A 23505-nucleotide genomic window follows, 5' to 3' on the forward strand; every position below is an offset into this window, starting at 1 on the left:
ATTCTTGTCTGCTACCAGCAGAGGCGCTGTAGATTTTGTCTCAACTAGTTTGGGATGGCCATGACGTCAGCTATAGAATGTTGAGCGACATCTAAACAAACCTATGCTATGGCACAACTCCTGTACATAGCATTAACTTGCTGAATTACATATGGTTATCTACATGGGAGTTAAGAACATTCAGAGGGAGATTCATCCATCCAATTGAAAATAAAATTCTACAAATCAAGTCATCTACACTACGTTGTGTTGAAAATGTTACCATAATTTTATCTCTATGCAAATTTTAAAAAACTTCCTTCAAGTAAGAAATCAATGAGTGACTTGCAGGCACCCTATGTTCAGTCTCCACCCAGTGATGGTGTAAAATGTGTGTGAATGAATGTCTCTCAGTAATTGTGCGCTGTGTTTGGCTCGCGACCTCCCCTGTCTGTAGTCTGCCTTTTGCTGGAAGTCAGCTGGGATAGGCTCCAGCTCCCTGGCTGCAACACTGAACAGGATAAGTGGTATAGAAAAAAACAATGAATGGATGAAACTGATTACAACTGAGCGTCAGTATGTTCATAATTCAGAACACCTAAATGCTAAGAAATACTTTCATTTGGGGGAAATGGTGTTGGGTTCATTGGTGCTTAAGTTTGAAACTGTTTTAGTTTCTTGAAATTGAACACACAACACTTGAATGGCGTGTTAAGGATCTTTGCAAGAAACTGCACAACTTAATTATGATCACCCTATGAAAAACGTTCTATGATGGCAGCATGTACAGTGATCCCTCGTTATATCCCGGTTCACCTGTTTCAGATTGAGTGCATTGTGGATGTTTTTTCATATTCATACTGCGCATAATTTGCCATGTTGCAGGATTTTAAGTGTAAGCATAATTCGTTTGTAGTAAAAAAACTATTCCTGGCCTAAAAAGAAAGAAAAAAAAATCATGTATAAACATATTGCTAGGGAAAAAAAATTACCATGGTGTCCAGTACTACCTTGCATTACTGTAGAGATAGAATGTGTTTAGAAGAGATTAATAGGAGCGTGAGTATGGGGAGGTTCATACAACTTTAAAACGTGTATACATTTGAAAAATAAATGTGGGCTAGGGCTGGGGAAAATAATGAAATAACTCTGCTGAGTCTACTTAAAAAATAGGTCGATGCAGAATTTCTTCCTCAAAGCTCCGCTCGGAGTTAAAAAAAAAATAAAATAAAAAAAATAAAAAAAGTTCCGACTCTAACCATGTTTGCCTCGCCGGAACCAATGCTTCACACGGGGGGTGTGTGTGTGTGTGTGTGTGTGTGTATATATATATATATATATATATATATATATATATATATATATACACACACACACACATAAAAACAAACATGATGTATGAGTGAGCTGAATGGTAGTTGCAGTTTTGTTTTGTTTACCTAAAATGGTCATCGCTAGCACGCTAATGCTGATCGTGAATACACTCAGCACCAACGTATGCAGTTTAAAGACAGAAGCCCTCATAAATGCAAATAAAATGCATGTTTGTAGTTAAAAAAAAGAATAATTTGGGTAGGGTGGCTGGCAAGATTCGATCATGACAACGCTAGTCGCTACTTCACAGATTTCACCTGTTGCAGGAGTGGTCCGGAACCTAACCCCCGCGATAAACGAGGGCTCATTGTACAGTACATCTGAATCTGATATATGGGATGGGATGGCTTTAATGAGACAGATTGGTCAATCACTGTTTGAATGATAGGTCCATCGCTTGGCCCGGTAGGAGTGAGTTTTCCATGACAAAATAATTTTATCATCTCTTTGTGAACATGAGCATTTGTGTACACAAAGGTGGGCTTCTTGCAACAATGTTGACATTATCTTGAAAATTTATTAAATGGATATGAAACTATGATGACTGGTGGTTTTCTTTGGTATAGACAGCTTTATGAGAATTTGGCACATTGGTTGTTCGCAGAATTGATTAGTAGAAATCAAAAACCACAAATTCGGACACTGAGAGTCAAATCAATGGTGACTGCAGATATGGATATGTGTAGGTGAAAGGGCAGACTATTCTTTTTGTGTGTGTCTAAAACAAAACAGGAGAACTTTGACATCTGAATTTCAGTAGTCAAAAGTTTAGTCTGTGCGTTCCACAGATCCCACTTTAAAAAGCACGCTCATGGCTGGCTGCACTTGACTGCATCTGCTTGAAAGTGCACGCCGCTTGCATTTGACGGACACGTGGCTCGAGGAGGCAGCCAAACCCATTCAAATAGTTTGGGTTCTCTCCAGTAAAGGCAGTCTCACACAGGTCTGTGCAGATTAGCACATGGTTTTAATTCAAGTCAGGGCTTCCTCTTTTGATACGGTCACGTTCGTGAATCAAAGTGTTTATCAATGATCAAATGTAAGTTCTAGCTCACCCTCAATCTCTTCACATCCAGCTTCGAGAAACTGAAGATACAGACAGCTCAATTGAGTGCTTAAAGTCCTGTTAGCCGGCTGCTTGTTTGACATTCATCTACACAGAGGTGCAAAATCCATACCGTGTCTAATAGCTTTAATAGAGTTTCTCTGTGTACTTCTTTCCAATAGTACATTGAATAATAAGTCAATGTGATGGAAAGCCGTGAGTGACTTTGGAAGTCATTTAATAGTGCAAGAATTAGCAGTACTTCTCTTAGTCATTACATCATTCGTCAGTAGAGCAGCCAAAGTGACCCAGAAAATGGACACTTGACATACAGCATTGTGTTTTGAATTAATTAAAATAACTCAAGCTACCTTTGTGGAAAATGTAAAATTGCTCCATTTCTTCTAACATAAAGGGGGGGAGGGGGGGGGGCGATATATGACTTGTACTGCAAGCAGCCACTAGAGGCCTTCAAATTTGTGGCTTTACTTTCACACAGCTTGAATTAATCCCTCTTTATAAGCACTACATATTACAAACCTGTTGAATGTCTATTTAAGGAAGGAAAACTGAACATGGGTCCTCTGTGTTTTTTCCCCCAAAAGTTTAACAACTCTCTGAAATAGCACACTAATCAAAAAAAAATAAGGTATTCTCATATGCATTACCCTTGTCCTTGTTGATATATTCATAGTTTTGCTAAAATAACATCACTATAAAAAACCCATAGGTGTCCTCGTCAGAATAACACAGTCAAGTCATCATGGAAATGTAGCAGAATAATGAAACTCTGAGGTCTTATTATAAGTGGCCAACCATTTGCACACATTCCAGTACAATAAGTCATGTGGTTTTTTTTTTGTTTTTTTTTTTTTTTTTTTTTTATAAATCAAAACAAGTCATTTTGTTTGTTTACTCTATTTTCATAAACATGTAGAACAATACACGTGTCCCTGAAATTGCTGTCTTTTTATGTGGCGACTCTCTCTTAAGAAACCTCCTGATGTTTTCAGTGAAACTATGACCAGCATTTTGTCTTTCTTCAATGGACGCTTAAACAGTGTATAGTTGAAGAATAAACATTTACACTTACGTTTCATAATTTCTATCATATTACCAGTATGTGTAGTTGTACGTTGTCAAACTTCACGCATTTACTCTGTCATGTTAAACTATATAAAACCTTTCAAGAATTTGAAATGTATGTTTTAACAGTACACATTCAGCTTGCTAAGTGAAGCATGCTGCCGTTAAGTACAGGGCCATCATGTGCTCATTAAATGCTAACAGTCTAAAATGTCCACCCTATTACTGTCCACCCTGTCAGCAAGCTCACATTTTGTTGTTTGCCCCATGCCTTACGCAAAGTCAGTTGGCACATGCCATGTCATCTGCAACCTTAAGTGGGCAAGTGATATGAAAAATGAATGGATGAACTATATTTTAGCAGGCTAACATCCTGGTCAGACATTTGGTTGACGACTTGTAGCTAGGCAGAATTGAGAGGACTCAATCACGCAAGCCCCAAAGGACCATTAGTATAAGCCACACCCATTAGGCTAATTGAATGGCAAACTAGGGAGGAAGACAAATTACAGAAATTGCTTTAAAAAATTAAATTGCACTAGGATTATGAGACAACGATTGGCCGTCGACCAGTTCGGGGGTGTAACCCGCCTCTCGCCCGAACATAGCTGGGATATGCTCCAGCATCCCCACGACCCTAGTGAGGATAAAGCGGTACGGACAATGGATGGATTATGAGACAAACTGTACAAAAATTTGACAAATTAACCAGTGCTCTGTATTAAGTATAAAACCACATTTGAAAGAAACCGGTTTTTACAATAAATTCCATAGCACAAGCTCAGAGGGCCTCAGTCACATCTCTTTACTGGCAATAAAAAAGCAGAACTGGAGAAGTGCTGGAGGACAAAACATTACGCAATCAGAGTCCAATCAGAAAATGAGCGAAAGCGTCATGCTGGTCTCTACTCCGAAACACAGCTATGATGTCTCGTCACGGAACGAGCAGCTCTTACCAGAAATGCAAGATGAGACGCACTACTGCAAGCTGACGTTGGCAGATATTTACTTATGTCAGCAACGTGTTGTTCGAGGCTCTGTAAGGTAAGGTTAGCTAATTATTTACTTTGCCACCTTTAAAATGGACAAACTGAAGAATAACTACTTTTCAAATCTGTATACAAATCATTGGTTTTCTGGAATGCCTGCCCACCCATCAAGTGTTACATTAAACAACCAAATCTAAAGTGATCGGAATGTCTGAAAATATGTATTTGAACAAGATTTTCTGAATTTTGCTGAACTGTGATGTCACAATACAGCTATCTTAACAAATAACCGCCCCCCATATTAAGTTTCTACTCCCAAGACTTGGCAGCTAGTTTTTTTTTTTGACGGGTAAGAATTGTTATACAGAAGACGTGACGCACTTCTGCAGCTAGGTGATGTCAGAGGGGAGAAGCCTCGTGTCAAATGTGTCAAATGGGCCGCTAGCCAGATGATACAGCCAATGGTACACTGCATCTTTGTTTCCTCAGTGTGCAAAGTGACAACGCCACACAGCAAGTGACCCCCACAGGCTTGTTGTGACATCGGCCACTGGAATACTGCAGCGCTATCGGCCAGGGCCATTTGACAGATCGCACCAAGAATAAATCTCTTCACCTCTGACTTGAAGTGTCAGACACTCAAATCACGGAACCTTTGGAGTTTATCATTTGTCAACTGTAAAATACAATCACTTGGCACCATATACGCAGGCTCTGTTGCCATTTTTAGGTAGTTCATTTTTTCAATATTCTGTCAAGAGCTGCGTAAACTGATTGCTTGATTAAGCTTCACAAAAAATCTTGATTGATTTACACTGCAGATAGTCTGTCAATTTAATATATTTCCAAGGAACCTAGTGTGCAAAAAAAAAGGTTGTACTAAGAAAGACTGACCTTGCCAATGTTCTCTTGTGCTTGAAATATTATAGAAGTTAAAATACTTCTACAGTCATTAGTTGAATAATGACTTTTAAAGTCATATCAGATATCACATTGTATTGCATTTACTTTGGTGCGCCATTAAACCACAAACGAATATAAAAATCACCATCAAAAGCTAAATAAAAGTCATATGTAGCCAAAGCCATGTAGATAAGTAGATGTGTGCGGCCTCCCATAGTAGCTACAAAAAGTGGGCAGGTCTGCTTGAACAATTAAAGCATGCACACCTAATTCGCCCTCCCAAATCATCATCTATCAACCTTCTACAGTGGGACAAGCCTAATTGCCCTGGAGGGACCACCTGGCACCCACAGCAGGGGAGGAAGCAGTGGGATGCAGAAGGGGACACTCCAATCCAAGGCCCACTCACAACATGTTACCATCCAGAGTCAAATTAAAGCATCGACGACAGAAGACAGCGCAAGACTCCAGCAAGAAGTTGACCGAGACACCAACTCGTAGTCAGATGACTACAATGTGTGACAGCGGCTATCCTCCAATTGTTTGTGAAATAGTACACTAGATCAAGCTTTAAAGTTGTTCTACAAAAAAACAATGATGTTTTACGTCATCTCCAATGAAAGGGTCTTTAGAATGACATTGAAAACATTTGTAATAAATGTCACCAAAGAATATAGCCATTCAGCACACAATCGTCTCAGAGTAGAAAAAGCAACACAGGTCCACTTCAGGGTCTGCGTATTAAAGCATGTCCGCCTGTCCAATTAGCATGTGGTGGCCTTGGCAGGTGCTTAGTGGTGCACTGGAACAAAGCCAAACCTCATATATCAGGGCCACTCTCAAAGAGACGACCCAGGTGACATTCGCAAGCACTGTGCCTGCAACAGGATCCTGGGAAGGCATGCAATCTTTTAGCAACGCCCAAGTAATTGTCCATGTTAAAGAGAGGACGCCGCATTTGAAGGTCACTCAAAAAACAGCAATCTAGAGCAGGTTACACACAAAGATAATGGGGCCTAATTTGAACATGTTTACTCTTTTCCGATCAAAGGCAGCAGAGGCCCGATGATTTGATGCCTCTAAAATATTACCCTGAGCAATTATACTGCGTTGTTTGGGGTGTCCCCCATCTGCTACGAAACAGTTGGGCCAACAATCGTAAATGTTAAACCATGTTCAAATCGCAAATCCTGATGTGTGTGGTCAGGAAACGACTTAAAGCTTGCGCTGTTGCCAGACACAAATAGAGGAGCAACTAGTTGCATCGAGTCTTTGGACAACTTGTCTCTCAAGTCATTCACTACAATAAAAATGACCAGATAAGCTAACAGTTAACTAAGCTTCAAGTATTTTTTTCATTCTGCTACTGCTACTAACGAATCAGGGGTGATTCAGATTGACTTGCAAATCCCTATGAAAAAATTAATTCCGAATTTGAATTTTCACATTCGGATCAACGTGAATCGAAGAACAACATACATCATACTTTATTCAGGCAAGCACTACAATGCTGCCACTTTCGTTGTTTTATGGCCGCCGCCATTTTGACTTGGTGTGCATCGTTTACGCGCATGGACGCAATGTATAGCTTCAGCGAGAGCTCCATAAAGTTTGTTTAAAAAATAAATACATCAATAAATAAATAAAAACGACCCCTCCGCTGAAAGAGGCTTGCATTGAGCCTACATTTTCAATGAACTGCACAGATAACATGGAAGCACCACATCATAAGTCGAAAAGGAGTCATCGCTGGGGAGGGTGACTGTGGCCGATTGAATGGGAAAAGGTTTACCCAACACAGCGTGAAAAATAACTAGGGCGGCTAGGTAGCCAGCAGGCTAGCTGGAAAGGCGGCTGCTCGGTCCAGTCCGCAAAGGTTTATACCACCGTCAAGCGCAAAACAGACCTGGGTTTCTACCTGTGGCCATGGTACGGCGAGGGATCCTGGTTAAAGTAAGCCCTTTTGAACTAAAAAGAAAAACTCTCTTTAAGGAGATGGGGCAGCTAAAACAGATCAGTCAAAACGTGCCAGCGTACACTCTTAACGGTTCAATACATAGTTTTCTAATAATTGAATTAGACTTCTATTTCATAACAGTGAAAGGAATAACGATTCGATTGGGATTCGCTCGTCATTCGTTACTGTCAATACATAGAGTGAATGGGGTTTTAGGGTACGAGTCCGAGAACTAAATACTACTACTACTACTTTTGTCTTCTTTGTATTTTCCAGCAGTCTGCATGGATTGAGGCACCATGCTGCCTCTGACAGGTTAATCTTGGTACTTGACAGACCGAGTTTAAAGGAGGAGACTCATATGTCGGTGGAGATATCGTGATGGGCGTGGTGTGCTGGTCATCTTGAGTACACCACACATGATAAGATCAGTAAGCACACAATTCCTGATTTTTTTTTACCTCGACACGTGTGGCCTGGTTTAGTAGGTAAATATGACTGTGATATGCAAGATTGATGAAAGAATTGTTTTAATCCCATCTTGTTTTTGTCGAAGTATCAAGTATGCCATGGCAAAGCCAGTTTTCTTCAATGACACAAACTACTAACTTTCATCTTCATAATTGCCGCTGTAGCAGTGTGCAAGAAAGCTGGCATGTACACATATTTAAGGACATGAACTTGAAACATTCCAAATTGCGAATCATCTTTACAGACAGGAAGTAGACATCTTAACATGCAGCCTTAATTGGAGCAAAAATCAATCACTTACCGGCCATGCAAATTGGAAGGGGATCACAATCTTGCCAGCGACATTGATTTTGTTCTTTGCTTTATGAAAATTCAACATATTTCCACCAAGAACTTGCGTAGATCCAGCTCCGTACGTGCAGGGTACCCCAATGGTGATGTCCGCCTGATACTCCTTGAGGCACACCTTGAAGTAAGTGTCACACTCGTCCTCCAAGCAGCGCAGATCCTCCTCGGAGCTCCTGGTGCCATCGCAGCACTCCCTACTCGCCAACTCGCCGTTCACATTCTCAACGGAGATCAGCTGCAGCTCAAAATAGCCTGTTGACTGGGACGCCTGGAAACAACATTTTAGAAATGCCCACAATTACATGAGCGCTGACACAAGATCATCTGTCTTTCAAATATACAATAACGCTGTTTTGACTGACGCTGTCAATTTACCATTTGGTTTATTGCGTTTATAGTTTGCAGTGGCGTAGAACTCTTATTTTACTGTAAGTTTTTTTCCAGTATTTATTACTTTAAGATGGCTTTACACTGCATGGTTCAAGTGACAATTCCGGGGTTTTTTTTCGGGGGGGGGGGCTCTCAGGTGGCACAATTCAGATTTGCGCCAAGGCAGTATAAATAGAAAAAAAGATTTAAACCCTACAGGCCTATTCCAAATGTGGAGACAACGCAGATATGATTCAGATATATGCCAATATTAGTGCAGCGTAAACGTGCAGATCAGATTGAGCCTGTCAATGCAAGCCTGATGTCATCGAAATACACCAATCAGTGACATAGACACACTCAATGAAAAACACTGGCTACAAATATATAAATACACTACAGTAAATGCTGACAATTAAATGTGGTCTAAATATGGTAAACTAGGTATGTTTACCATTAAATAAGCTAAATAAACACAGATGAGGTCCAGTAGCGGAATGCTAAAGTTACCCGTATTCACCTGAATGAGGAAAGATAAGATCATTTCATTGTTTACTAACCTATTGTCAGTGCCTGGTATTGACGTTTTAGTAGTTATTTACGTGCAATTTGGGAATCTGCATGCAGTGTGCTTAATGCGTTTTATCAGTATAAAGGCAGCCAAATCAGACGTGTCGCTTGAAATGTACTGTACAGAGAAAGAAAAAATATAGATATAAATTCGTAAATAGACATTAAGTCCCAATGGGGCACTTGGACCTGCAATGTTGGCTCTCAGTATGATAAAGTGCCATTACACAACACCGCAAATTCCAAACACAAAAACAAACAAATTCCAGTTGCAATCAAAATGGAGCAATACTTTTTTTTTTTGTAAAGACAACATTTTAATAGAGCTTGTGCACTGGGTCATGCAGGTGTACATGTTGTTAAGCCTGGTCAACGCAAGACCCAACAGATCCGATACAGACGTTGTATGAATCATTTTGTATAATTCTCAGTTTTGATTGACACTGCCTCTCAAAAACGGAAGTAATCCAATATAATCTGTTCAAGGAGTGTGATGCAGAACAGTTGGCCACCACTGCAAACTACAACAAATATAACCAACATTGCTAAACCGACACTGTGTAGTCATATTCATAAATACTGTATACTTTTTCTAAAATAACATTGTGCCTCTGATGCAAAACAATCTATCATTAAAGTAACATAGCTGAAAAATGTGTTTTAAATCAATGTACAAGAGCTAGACATCTATGCATCAAACATGCAACGTGCAAATTCTGTGTATAAATAGTGTCCATTTTCCTCGGTATCAAAAGAGTACTCATCCATGTAGCTATATTGTCAATATTTGTAAAGCCTGCAACTGCAACATCATGACCACAGATCATTGTCGTGATCTTGTGCAAGCGGCCGTAATATTGCATCCTCCGTAAGTAAGCACAGCAAAAAAAAAAAAAAAAAAAAAAAAAAAAAAAAAAAAAAAAAAAAGTGTCGGATCACGACTGGAGCGTGTGAGGCTGCACGGTTCGGAGTCTCTGCGTGGTGCAAATTGGCTCGCTGCAGAGAGCCAATTAATTGGCGCAACTCGCGTGGGCCCCAAAATATGAACACGCGAACCCCGGGTGTTAATTGATAGCAATAGAGGGGTCGGGGAGGGGTTAAGAAGAACAGTCGTGAACAATCCCTCTGATGTGGGTCTTGTCAAGGCGGCGTGATCGCATGCACCGCTGACGTCTACGTAACGGAATTATCGATTAATGTGATGCAAAGAAGGTGCAAATCTGCCCACGCCCACCAACTTTTAGACACGGGTGATTTGATGCGCTTATTTGATGTGCACGTCCGCGCGCCCACGCGCGTGCGCGGCGATGCTGAATTGATGTCTTATTGTTCAAAAGGAAGCAAAGAAGCGTCTTACCTTGGCCCATAACGTCAACAGCAGGCACACTATTAGGAAGCGATGTCTAATCCTGGTGTGAGTCCACATGCCTCCGATTAATTAGAGTCCCATAGGAGGAGGGAGGGGGCACGGTGTGCGCAGAAAAACAGCCGCAGAGCCGGCGGACAGCAGCTCCGAGCCTCCTGACATGCAACAACAGTAACAAAAACAACCCCCTGTAAAAAAAATAAAATAAATAAATAAATTTAAAATGTAAAAATGCAAATAAAAAAAATAATAAATCACACGCGTGTCTCAGTCACACCGCGTCGGGCGGAAGACGCGTGCGCATGGGGCGGGCAGGCTGCGGCGCGCTGGTGGTGATCCACGCACAACATTCACACGAGTGGGCTCCGTTCCCCTCCGTCCGAGCTGTCTCCACACGGCGAACTGACTTGAGACGTCTCTCAGAGCCACAAGCCCGACGAGAGGACGTCGCCCTTGATTGACAGCTGCGCCAACCTCTCAGCGCTTGGCCACGGGGCAGGGCGACAGCCAACCAGATTAAGGGGCGGACATTACTGGGGAATAACCCCCCCCCCACCCCCCCACCCCGCCCCACCCCTCATCTTCCTACCCCTAAAATTTGAATTTTTAAGCACTTTGGTCCCTGAATACAAAATAAACTATATTATGTCTATGAGTATTTATTGTTGGATCCAAATAGTCTTCTAAAGGTGCATTATTTTGTATATACTAGAAAAATAGTCGTATAATTCCGCTGATGACTATTAGGGCTGCTAGTAATTATTATTTTAATAATCGATTAATCTGCTTTTTAATTTTTTTTTCAATCAATCGGTAAATAAAACTTAAAAAAAAAAAACTCTCAGGACTGTTTCATGCGCCTCATGAAGACTGCGTACAATGTGTGATAAAATGTACGATTTCCCAGTTTTAATACTCCATTTTAGTTTACACAGATCAGGAACAGCCTCTGTATACACAAACATTGTAGCGCCTGTACAAAAGAATGTCATTTCTAAATATTTTCATTTTTGTGCATTTTGTGTCACAAAAAAATGGCATTTTGGGTATTTATATTGCTGTCAAATTTGACTAGAACTGTATGCAAGGGCTTTAAAAATAATAATGATTATATTAATTAAGGTTTCTAAATAGTCGCGACTGCCATCAAAAGGATAATAAAAAAAATAAATGTTAAAAGATAGCACACTTTTTTTTTAGAATTAAAAACAAAAAGTAAAAAGTTGAAGTTAAAAAAGTTGAATGTTACAAGATATTGCACATTTTATTTTCAATTATTTTTAAATCTGAAGCTTAATGAAGATTTGTGACTTTTTTTTAAATTTGCATTGTGACGAACTCACATGACATTTTATTTAAAAACAGAAAAGGGTTTTAGATGAATGTTATAGGATATCGCACAACTCATTTAAAAATAAAATTCTATTACACTCATCCTAACGTCTTGCTTTGTCACTGATAAGACCAAGTTGGGATGTAGATTGTTTTTGCTTTAAATATGTTTAACTGCTTACCATACGTTGACAGCATACTGAATTGGTTTCAGCATGTTTCACAAACAGTGAAGTGACCCCCACCCCTACTTCCTTTCATATTTTTTTTTGTATGTGGCCCTCAGCGGAAAAGGTTTGCGCATCCCTGGGCATACGATACTCCAATTCATCATTTGAATTTCTTCTATTACCGTTTTTTTTTTTTTTTTTTAATCTACGGTTAGATTTTTGGATTTTCAGCTCTTGAAAAAAAATTACTGCTTTGCCCTAAAGACCCAAATATTGGTCATTAGGGCATTTTGAAACTATAAAAGCACTTTGACAACCCCATGTTAAACTACTGCAGAGCTGCCCCTAAAAAAAAAAAAAAAAAAAGTCTACAAAAAATAAATGTGTTCTATATAAGTTTTTTTTTTAGTGCAAGGTTGATTTATTTTACTATAGCGGTGGCAAGTCATTGTTTGGCCTTATTCAAAAGATGTTTATTATTATTATTATTTGAGACTTGTTATCAAAAGTAAAGTAGCCTCTTTTCACTGAGGGCCTCTTCACAAATTAAGCCTCCGTTGCATCAGTTTAGAGCGCCCTCTACTGTTTGCAGTAAACCGTGTTTAAACTCAGAATGTGATGAGAAGTAGCAAGCACCACACACTTAGGTCACATCTTGATGTGCCAACTTTGTATGTGTCACTACGTGATGTACAACATCAAAAATTGACCTGTTTTTTGTTGTACGTCAACTTACATCAGAGGTAAGTATTGTTAAAATGTTTACCAGCTTTCTCTCTTGGATGAGAGCCATCGTGCTGCAACAAGTGCAAGCGTCTGGATGGGTGACACATAAACACACACTGTATTCATATCCATACTGTAAATACGCAGAGACAAAAGTCTTTTTTTCACAGACATTTGCATTTCCTGACAGCATGGCCAGGTGAGCCGACCCTTGATGACAGATGGCAAATGACGTGTGAGAATGTAGTCGAGGGTATTTTGCATGGATTGATCTGACATAGACTCTTTAAAAAAATTGAAATGGCAAATGATGAACCGCGATATAGCCGGGGAACACTGAAGCCACAAGGCTCAGAATTTGTTTTGATTATATTTTGAGGGTCGCCTCTGTTAGGCGGAAAAGCTATTGATTAAAATGTATGCCGTCTGTGCCCCCCCCCCCCAAGACACCACGTTCATGGCTCCTCCTCATTGGGTGGCTGCCAGGCGGTCAGATAGGCTTTAAAGGACGCAGCCGATAGCCTGACCTGCTGCAGCCGCTTTGACTGGAACATTTCACACACAGCCACAAGTGCATGTGAGTGCCTTAAGTTGTGTCACACCTGGCTTTGAGTGCCGAAGGAACAATGTGGGTGCGCCTTTCGTGGCTCCCACGGAAATATGTCAGACGGATCCGTTTTCATTCATTTGCTATAGAGCCATTCATCCAGTGTCGAAAGGTCAGGGCCAGCAACTCTGCTGGCTTAAACACTACATTTACAACCTAAATTCTACAGCAGTATTTGTTCCATGAAATTGAATTAATGTATCTCCGAACCGTCTATTCTCTTTATTTCGTAGCAGTTGTCTTGGCTGCTTTGCTTCCAGTAGTGTAAGCGTATGTTAGATTTTTTTTTTTGTCCAATCAGATTCCAGTCTCACAATGTGTTTGAATTTCCCAGGACTTCCGGAATCATAGTGCGGGCTGATGTAACTTAAACTATACTGTATTAGCAACGGGACTTGTTCCTCCAATCAGACTTCAAATTCATCCCCACAGGGCCAGGGAGCTGGCCCTCGATATCATCAGCATGAGTCCATAGTCTGATTGGCTGGTCAGAGCAAAACTTGATACAGGCAAATTCGACGAGCAAAACATGTTTGTAGCGAACCGCACACATTAATACATTGGATAAACAGTATCTTTATTTAGTATGATGCATTTGAATCAAAAATAGCTTTTTTGTCATACAGTGTCGTTTTAATGACAGAGCAGTCATTTTGAAACAGTAAAAACTAGGACACATACAGGTAGAAAGTAAAAGATGCAGAACCGATTTTCGTTGAACTTTGGAAAGGGATGGCACATGGGCCAAAGAATACGTTGTTTTTTTTTTTTACCATTTGATTCACTTTGGCGTTAGTGGTGTAGTCCACCCCCGCAGAATCGCAATGACACGTCCCGTCTGTCCGACATTCTCAATGAACCAGGAAGTAGCCTGCTAACAAACAAACAAACAAACTAGTAGTCATGAAAACACAACACAAACATGAGATTCACTTTGGTTAATTGTACTGACAGAGGTGTACTGTACAGCCATTACAGAGGTGGCAAAAGTACTCACTCTATTTTAACAAGAAAATGGTTGAAAGTACATGTACTTTTGATTGGATTTAAATCTGTTCAGCGCTGGAGCTGCTATTTCCCAATGCAGTAAAATAATCTGGAGAAAAGTTGCTGTTTCTTTTAACACATAACAGCCTTAGTGTGAATGCTTGTCTCACAGCATTCACAAAAACATGCTAAATTCGAACGTGCTAAAGGAGATTCAAAACCGCAAATGTGTGACAGTTAAGATCTATCAGAGTGGTATATGTATAGCTATAGCGTATCCTCCTGTTTCAACACCGTGTGTGTGTGTGTGTGTGTGTGCATGTGAGTGCAGGAGGAGAAAGGATGATGAGTGGGAGCGCTGTGGGGGGTTTGCCAGCCTCTAAGGGGGAGGTGAAGTGGATTTCTTCTCTCATCCATTTTTCATGGCTTTCCTCTTTTCAGATCCCAGTGTGTGTACGTATACGAGTGACGGGGCCCATTCTCTTTTATCTATCTTTCGGGGACTCGCCTGTGTGTGTGTGTGTGAGTGTATACGTACGCGTGTGTCTGGTGGAGGGTTTTGGTGGCAGCATGACTTCTTTTGTTACAACCAAGCTAAAATGATGACAAGCAGCTCTGAAATCTATGCAAATAGTCTCGTCCTCACAGTGCAATTGTAGTTATAATTTATGGGAATAACTTTTAGTTGATGATTTAGTGGAGAAACAAATCATCTAAAAAGAAATCATCTCAGCATCACTACTTGGACGATAAAGCAGTTTATTTTCCCTGTGGGTGAATGCAACTTTGAATAATAAATGGCCTTGAGTTGTGACCTCAGTGTTGTAGGTTTCAGCATCATTGATATATGTTTCCTGGCCAACACCACCCTTCCCTTTTTTAGTACAATAGCATGCACTGCAAAATTGTGGTGTGAAAGAATGAAATAATGGAGTGGCTTTGTTTTGTAATTTCATGTTTTTTCCCCCCTCCTTTCCTTCCGCTTGACTATATTGTTATATTGTTTCTTCTGCACTTTTTATTTTGTTAAGAGATTGCCACTTTACAATAAGGGACTCTAATAAGGGCTTAAGGTGTATGTAAACAGGTCCATGGTGGGATTGTAAAATATTTGAAAATAATTTTACAATAAATTAACAGATATAATTTCAAGCAACTGTGATGCTACATGTTCAGACCCAGTGACAACATTTTTGTCTTTTTCTGAAATTAATGCATATGGGTATGTGCCTTTATACATGCTTTGTTAGAACATATTTCTTTTAGAATCATAATATCTCTATTGAATTGGAAAACACAGGATCGTATCTACTGTAATTCGGGTATTCCACAGGTGCGAACAAGTGCGGACATTAGGTACTCTACACGTTAACCTTCCGTTGTTTATCTTCTTGAATCACATTGGTACAATAATTAGGTTACAAGTTGGTTTCTCGAGACAAAAAGTCAGCTCTTTGATTACTTTTCATTTTTAAATGACCTAAAAAGACAAAATATCAGTGCAGTTGATGTCTGTCTGACTACAAATGGTGCTAGAACTGTCTTCTGCTATTTTCCAAATGGGAATAACGCCAACTAAATGGGGAGAACATGATGCATACCTTTTCCACTTAGCTTTGGTATGCCACAAGTGAGCTCTCGGTCCCTGCACTTTTCGTTGATACAAATGTTAGTTTTCCACTGCCTTGGATATGTATGTATTGTATGTCATAATTGTGGCACAGAAATATCACATCATCATGTTCTTGTAGTATTATTATGCATGACTTTTCTTTTTAGTGGAAGACTTGGGGGAAATTGAACTATATCATTGGTATGCTTGCTCTGTAGCAGTTTGTGTATTTTGCACAGACAACTAAGAATGTGAAAGGCTAATATTAAAAATCCCAGTATATGGATGAATGTTTTGTTTGACAGTAGAACAGATTAATTCCATTTCTATTATTTCAACTGGGAAATTTTGTTTCAAATTTCAATATGCTTGTGTTCAAGCTTAGAGGTTCCACCGCCAGTGTGATCATCTTCCTCTCCACAACTGCGTTAAATCCCCAGTTGCTCACGATTCTACGTTGGCATTGAAATTCCCTTCTTTTGAGCTACAAGAGATTTTCTTCTTCTTTAGCTTTATTTCCTCGTCAGCCCATTTTGATCTGGAAAATGTTTTAAACTAGCTGCCCACATCATTATTTCATGTCGTTGTTGCTCATGTATTCAACCCAGTGTTGTTGCAAATGACAAACCCGGTGTGTCAATGACTGAGTTTACTGCCCTTTTCTTTTGGTTCCCATGGTTGACTGAGCTATCAAGTGTGTGGAAATGGCAGTTCCGCTGAGATAAGAGAAGACATGTAGTCACCATTGACACACAGAGGTATCTTTTTCAAACCCTTATGTTCTGCTCTGCTGATGGTACTGTATGCATTTGTTTGCCGTCATGCAGAAAGCTCAGGTTTCATTCAGTGTACACCAGCCAGCCAGACAGCTAGCCAGCCTGTGTGAAATGTTGCTCTTCAATGAGGAAGACTTTCCCAAACAAACGGGAAATGCATATTTGCATGCTATTAACTTTGCAGCCCTACCCAAACATGTTAGCCAGTTAAGCAAGTAGATAGATGACAATAATGCAATGCAAAATATCTTGCATGATGCTTTGGAACGGATTTCTCACACGAGATGCACGATGACAGCAGGTACCCTTCTGAGGAGCCTTGTAGCCCAATCAGACATTTGGAACACGTGCACAATGAGTGACATACAATGCACGAAGAAGTACGAGAAGTTATTTGTTCCACCCCACAAGAGTTCCTTGTGAAATCAGTTCATGCGGTTCCCAGGCAGCTTGAGAAACTGGTGGCTAATGCTGGCGCCAATATCGAATTTTCAATAAAACTCCATGCCATATACTTTCTTCTCATGTTCATTTCTTGTAAGAATTATCGTTCAGAAATAAATTACAAGTACTTAAAAATAGGGAGTTACTCTTCAATCACCCGTTATATTAGCATATATTATTGCACTGAGCAGCCATGTCTGTATCACTTACCTATGTTGTAGTAAGTTAAAATGTCCTTTTCTATGGTCATAGATCATTTGCCACTGCTGTTATGGCATCAAAAAAAAAGACAAGAAAAAACAACACACTGGTGGAATTAACCCTTTGGATGTTAACCAAGTTTCATGAGCCATTATGATTTCTTGAATGATATGATTATTTGACTTGATTATTTTTAACCTAAACGAGACGTCATCCATTTTGACCAAGGATGACATTGAAAAAGAGGAAATGTAACATTTTGCTGAACTTTCCTGACCACCACTGATAAGACCATCTCCTTCCACATGTGGAGGTATGCAAACAGGGAGCCCTTAACCCCATACCATCCACCCCTTTAGGTAAAGCTTGGGGCGCTCGTAAATATGCCGATAAGCCACAGCAGATGCGAAGCGCACAACTCACTCGCTTGCAAAAAATGGAGCAAAACCTCAAACGGCAGGTCAGCTTTGGTAGTTTTTAGAGCAGAAACAGGTTGTCAGCATTCACCTCGGTCCTTATCTATGACTGGACCAGTCCCTCACCCGCTGCTCTTGCTCAAAGAATGATGTTAATCCATTAGGTCATGATCCCACTGCAAGACAGAAGAACAGTGTTTCTACTTTTAGGTGGCGGATAGATGAATAACGTTTGTGCAAAAACCCATCATATTTTCTGCCTTAGTGTACTTTGAAACAGAAAATGTTACCTTGAGCTTGTTTGGAAATTACAGATGTTACTCTTCAAACCGTTGAACAATAGAAAGTCTAGTCAAGAAGTGTACAGTCGATATTCAGAACCTCCTGTACAACTACCACCTCCTACATGGGGTATTCAGCATGTTTTAGGCCAGGAGTGGGCAGACTTCAGTGATTAAGGGCCGAAAAAACAAAAAACAAACAAACAACCATTTGCACTCACATTCACACCAAGGGGCAATTTAGAGAGTTCAGTTAACCTACAATGCATGTTTTTGGGATGTGGGAGGAAACCGGAGCGCCCGGAGAAAACCCACGCAGGCACGGGGAGAACATGCAAACTCCACCCAGACGGGTCTGGGTCCTCAGAACTGTGAGGCAGACGCGCTAACCAGTTGTCCACAGTGCCCTGAATTTATGTGACATCCCATTCTTAATTCATGTTGAAACAGGAAGGGGACATCCCCAAACTGTTCCCAAAAAGATGCAGCACGGAAATGTCAGAAATATTGGTCCCTTAGTCCTTGAAAAGACCTCTGAATGCAATTTGGGGATGCCCTCTTCCTGTTCCAACATGACAAGCAAGGCCCATAAAGACAAGGATGAGAGAGTTTCGTTTGGAAGAACTTGACCTGACCTCAACCAAATCGAACACCTTTGGGATGAATTAGAGTGGGAACTGAGAGCCATCAGTATGTCACCTCACAAATGCACTTGGTCAAAAATTGCCAAAAACACACTCCTAAACCACGTGGAAAACCTTTGTAGAAGATTTGAAGCTATCATAGCTTGCAAAGACTGGAACGACATCTTATTAAACCCTCTTGATTAATACTGGGATGTCACTTAAATTCATATGCGAGTCAAGGTAGGCGAGTGAAAACTTTTGGCAATATAGTGTATAGACAAACAACCACACCCACAGTCTTCAATTCAACGAGGACGCATGTTTTTGGAATGTGAGGAAGCCGGCGTATGCAAGCACGTGGAGAACATGCAAACTCCAACTTAACTTTATTTATAGGGCAAAAAAAAAAAAAAAAAAAACTGCAGCTGCAACAAAGTGTTGTACATAAGAACGAACATAAAACAATAAATAAAATGGATAATAATAATACATTGAATATTATTTTCTACTTAAAATAGACAAGAAGAGCTCCCTTCACATTGGCATTTAGCATACAAGGGGTCCAGAGTTTTCTTCCCTCACGTCGCAGTCCAATATCTTGTGTGAAGTAGAGCGAGAGAAACATTATTGAATTCTCCGCCGACCAATATGAGGGTGCCAGGATCTTGAAATTGGAATCTTGCTATCACAGCGTGGATGACGCTGTGATCCACACAGAAAGGCCTGAGCAGAGATTAGAACACACAAACTCTCAACAGCGAGGCCGACGTGCTAACCACTCCCCTGCCGTGTCCTGGGGAAAAAAATAAAATAAAATTGTAAAAATGAATGAGGGAAAAGGAAAACAAAACAAAAGACATTACAACTGTATTTTAAAGTTGTCATTTTAAGACAGTAAAGTTAAAATACTGACATAATCACCATTACAAGTAATATTACAGAAGTAATAGCAGTTGGGATATTTTCTACGTAGAGCACTATTGCAATGTAGAGCCAATATCTGTAACACACACCCAGTTAGACCAGTTTTATAGGAAGACAATATGCTTGTGATGAACAACAAAAGGGTAACAAAAACACACCTTTTCCCCATACAAGGCCTCATTAGCATACAGATGGGGAGTGTGGTGGAATCGTGTGAGCTTTTAACTTTGGAGGTGGATCCCTCCTTCCTGTCAATGGGCAGCTCTTAATTCCAAACTGTGAATGGGTCACATTGACAAGGTAATCCATCTGCCGTGCTAACATACATTCAGATGGTCTCTGGAGAGCAGAGCCATCCCATGTGTCCTGTTACAACATGAAAGCAGCAGGCACGCAATGGAAGTGTTCATCCATAGAGCCAGCCCTCCAGGAAGTTGCTGAATTGTTAGTTTGTTAGATGCAGAAGCGTACTTAACTAATGGTCAAGACCGTTATGTTGGTTGGGTTAATGAATCAGCAGCGATCAAAAACAACCTCTCACCTATACAATTTGCTTTTGACAAAGGCAATTGGCAATTTCACACGGTCAAGAAGGGAAATTGATTTGTTTATTATTGTGGTTGTAGTGTGCAGTGATGTAAGCAACTAAAGGCTTCCTGTAATTGGTTCTTCTGACCAGAGGACATTTGTACCCTCCCGTTTACAAAACTATTTCATTCATTCAGCAATATTCTTGAGACGTCTGGTATGTATCACTCTTGAGGTCATGCGACAGTATCTCAATTGGGGTGAGATCACGACTCTGATTTACACCTGTTGCCAACAGTAATCTGTTATTGAGGAAACACTAAATTTAGCGCTCTCTATTTGGGATCTCAGTAAAAGATTGCAATCTTAATAGGTCACATACACATCCACCAACAGCACATGCAATCTGTTAGAGCGAACACACAATTTAGAACCCCCTATTTGGAGTCTAAGTAAATCTGACCCTTAAAGGGATACTAACGGGCAGAAAAACGAAACCAATCAAATGCTGCACAACGGTAATAATCAAGTCACACAAATGTCTTACAGCATCAGTCTTTGTAAAGGCAATTTTTGATATAGCTTTTTGTATTGGATGTCATTAAACTGCTTATATCCCTAATTAGGTGACTTGTGATTACTGAGAACTCAAACACAGACAAGCATGCTGAAGAGATCATATTGTTGCATAAGATGATCCAGGTTGGTCGTGTTTGCGCAAGTTATGAAGATGTGCAGCATTCCATGCCATACTTCAGCTTAGAAAGTGACAGGGCCAGTTGATAGGACAAATATCAAGTGCTGTAGAAAGCAACTTTACATAAGAGTATCAGTTTAAAGAGAAATAGCATCTTCGTTAAGTAGAATGACTAAACATAGTTTGTCACTACTGAAGAGACTCACTCCTCTAATTCATTTTTCAACTTATCGCAAGACTGTTTTCCCTTTTGGTTTTAATGCTGGTATAAAGAAAACATGCAATGCAGCTCTCAACATGATGCAGTGGAGTTACTGTATACCCAACTGCAACCTACAGCCACAATAATAAACATATTGTTAAATTATACCGGCACCGTGACGGTGTCAATCAAAATGGAGCATCATCTTTGTCAGACTGTTTTTTGTAAGGTCCTCAAAAAATGTGCTTTGATCCTCAATTAGGTGTATAAGCATGTTCTCGTCTTGTTCCCAAGGAACACACATTGCGGAGAGAACAAGCGGTGTGTGTTATGGAAGCATTTGTCAAGAAGGAATGCGCCTCAGGAAAATAACATACTTTTATGTTAAGACCAATATTAGCCTAGTTATTGGTTTTAATTCAAGTCTTTATAAGTTCATCTTGCACCTTTGACGACTCCTCAGAATGTTGTCTTCTTGTTTCCCACTAGTTAAATTTCCTCTTCACGCAGCTATTGATAAAATCATAGGACAACAGCGTATGGCTAAATCTGAAAGAAACCATTCATTCATTTCTTGGAAAAGGATCTTGATGCCCATCAAGAGCAAGTCTTCATAACATAACATCATTCATTCACTTGTCTGCACAGAGTGATTCTTTGAAAAAATGTGTCATGTTATTTTGTGATCCAGATCTAGTTTGGTCGTTCGTATCTTCATGCACTGATGCATGTATGATGTTGTAAATTGTCATGCAGCTGAACAGGAAGTGCTGTGGATAGCTCTTTCACTTTCCTGAACAGACAAAAAAAAATTCCATATTTCTCATACGTTAAATGTGAGACTCACTTGTATGAATCCAATTCAGCTCTCCTATACATTCTTTGTGAGAAAACATAATCACCTGCCATTTGTAACATTTTTTTTTCTTTGTTTTTTTTGATTTTGTTGTGGTTGGAGTTTGCAGTGTAGAACTGCAGTCCATCTAACTGTGGGCTCTTTTTAATATCTGGCTAAATCAGAGGGGGAAAATTATACTTTAGCATCACACAGGAAATGATCAGAGGCACTTAATCTTGTCTAAGGAAAAGTATCTTTAATTGTGCAAGCAATAGCCAATAAATTCACAAATGGGCTTCATGCACAGTAGAAACGGGGAGAGGGGGTTATTAAACAGAAGACTAAATTCACACTACTAACATAATGACAGCACATCACATAACGAGTAGATAAAACACACGACTACCACTACTAAAAGGGGGATAATAAACAACTAACATTAACGATTAACACGTAAATTTGTTTATAAAATACTGTTAGGAATGCTGAAAACTCCAGCGTCAACTCCTGCCAACGGTACACAGCCTCCACCTAGCTGGCAGCCATCCACAGCAACCTAAGTGTCCATGACAAAGTCCTGCAAGCGTCGGGGGTGTGTCGGTGCCGTCGGGCCCGCTCCGATGACCCCTCTTGGTTGGCATTGGCGATGGGCGAGTGTCTGGAAGTTGGTCCTCCAGTCTGGCCTCCCTTTCCGTTGATGTTAAGGGTATATACAGCGCCATCTGATCTCTTCATCTCCAGGTCCAGCATGGAGACTGCTGACTATGCTGATGTTTGCCCTGCTTCCCATTCATCTCTGGACACAGCTGAGGATGAGGCCATTCCTCTGTTCACGCTGTAGTTGTGCTTGTCGGCAGGGGCATTCCATGGGGCTGCTGCCATCGGCGCCACCGCTTCCCGCTCTTCCAGATGCTGGCAGTGTCAACATTTCTCATAGGGATGTCGGGACTGGGCATCCACATTGGCATGTTGGCACCCCAATCGATGACAGACCTGGAAGTTCTAGTCCTGTCGGATTTCAATCACATCGGCCCACTGTCCCTCGGGTTTCCAGAAGTTGAGGAGCCAGGTGAGTGATGTGTGATCAGTGCGGAGGAGGAATATTTGTATGGGCAGAACCGGCAAAGGGACCGGTTGTCAGCCAGCAGTTCTTGTTAGGTGATGCAATAGTTTTGTTTGGGACGGCTAAGGGCACGTCTGTAATAAGCAATGACTTGCTGACCTTGTTCTCCTTCTTGGGACATCACTGCCCCAATGTCACTGGTGTCAGTATCCACTATAAAGGGTTGCTGAGGGTCAGGGTAGGCAAACACTGGAAAAAGTGCCGCCACAATCCTTACTCCATTTGAATGTCTGCCTTTTTTGTGTCTATGTAGAGGGCTGGTAATGGTACTAAAGTCTTTAACTAACCGCAGGTATTATGACACCAGGCCAATCTCTCACACCCTGATTCTTTTCCAGGTCGGTGGCCACGGCCGCTTCATTGACGAAGTGCTCCAAACTACCTACCTCCAACATTTCCTGCTCCTTTTGCTCTGCTGTGGCCGGCTTGGCGAAGGGTCAACGACACGGTTGGAGGCGGATGGGGAGAGCCCCCTCTGTGTTGATCTCATGCTGGACCAGGCCAGTGTGCGCACAGTCATTTCTGGTAGCAAAGATCCAGAAGTTTCCCTAGCTTGTA

The 23505-nt window shown here is 40.7% G+C and overlaps 1 protein-coding gene across 2 annotated transcripts in view; it reads right to left on the bottom strand.

Moving 5' to 3' along the window:
- jag2b (jagged canonical Notch ligand 2b) overlaps positions 1 to 10847 on the bottom strand; it is a 61068-nt gene extending 50221 nt beyond the window's left edge. For both annotated transcript variants that reach the window (XM_061704262.1, XM_061704261.1), the window contains exons 1-2: positions 10449 to 10847; positions 8106 to 8420 (exon numbers count right to left, since the gene is read on the bottom strand). In XM_061704262.1, coding sequence (XP_061560246.1) covers positions 8106 to 8420; positions 10449 to 10517 — 384 coding nt within the window. In that variant the 5' untranslated portion in view covers positions 10518 to 10847. The remainder of the gene's footprint in view (positions 1 to 8105; positions 8421 to 10448) is intronic.
- Between the last annotated feature and the right edge of the window lie 12658 nt (positions 10848 to 23505).

The sequence above is a fragment of the Phycodurus eques genome, chromosome 18 (genome assembly GCF_024500275.1).
Source record: "Phycodurus eques isolate BA_2022a chromosome 18, UOR_Pequ_1.1, whole genome shotgun sequence".
NCBI lineage: Eukaryota > Metazoa > Chordata > Actinopteri > Syngnathiformes > Syngnathidae > Phycodurus > Phycodurus eques.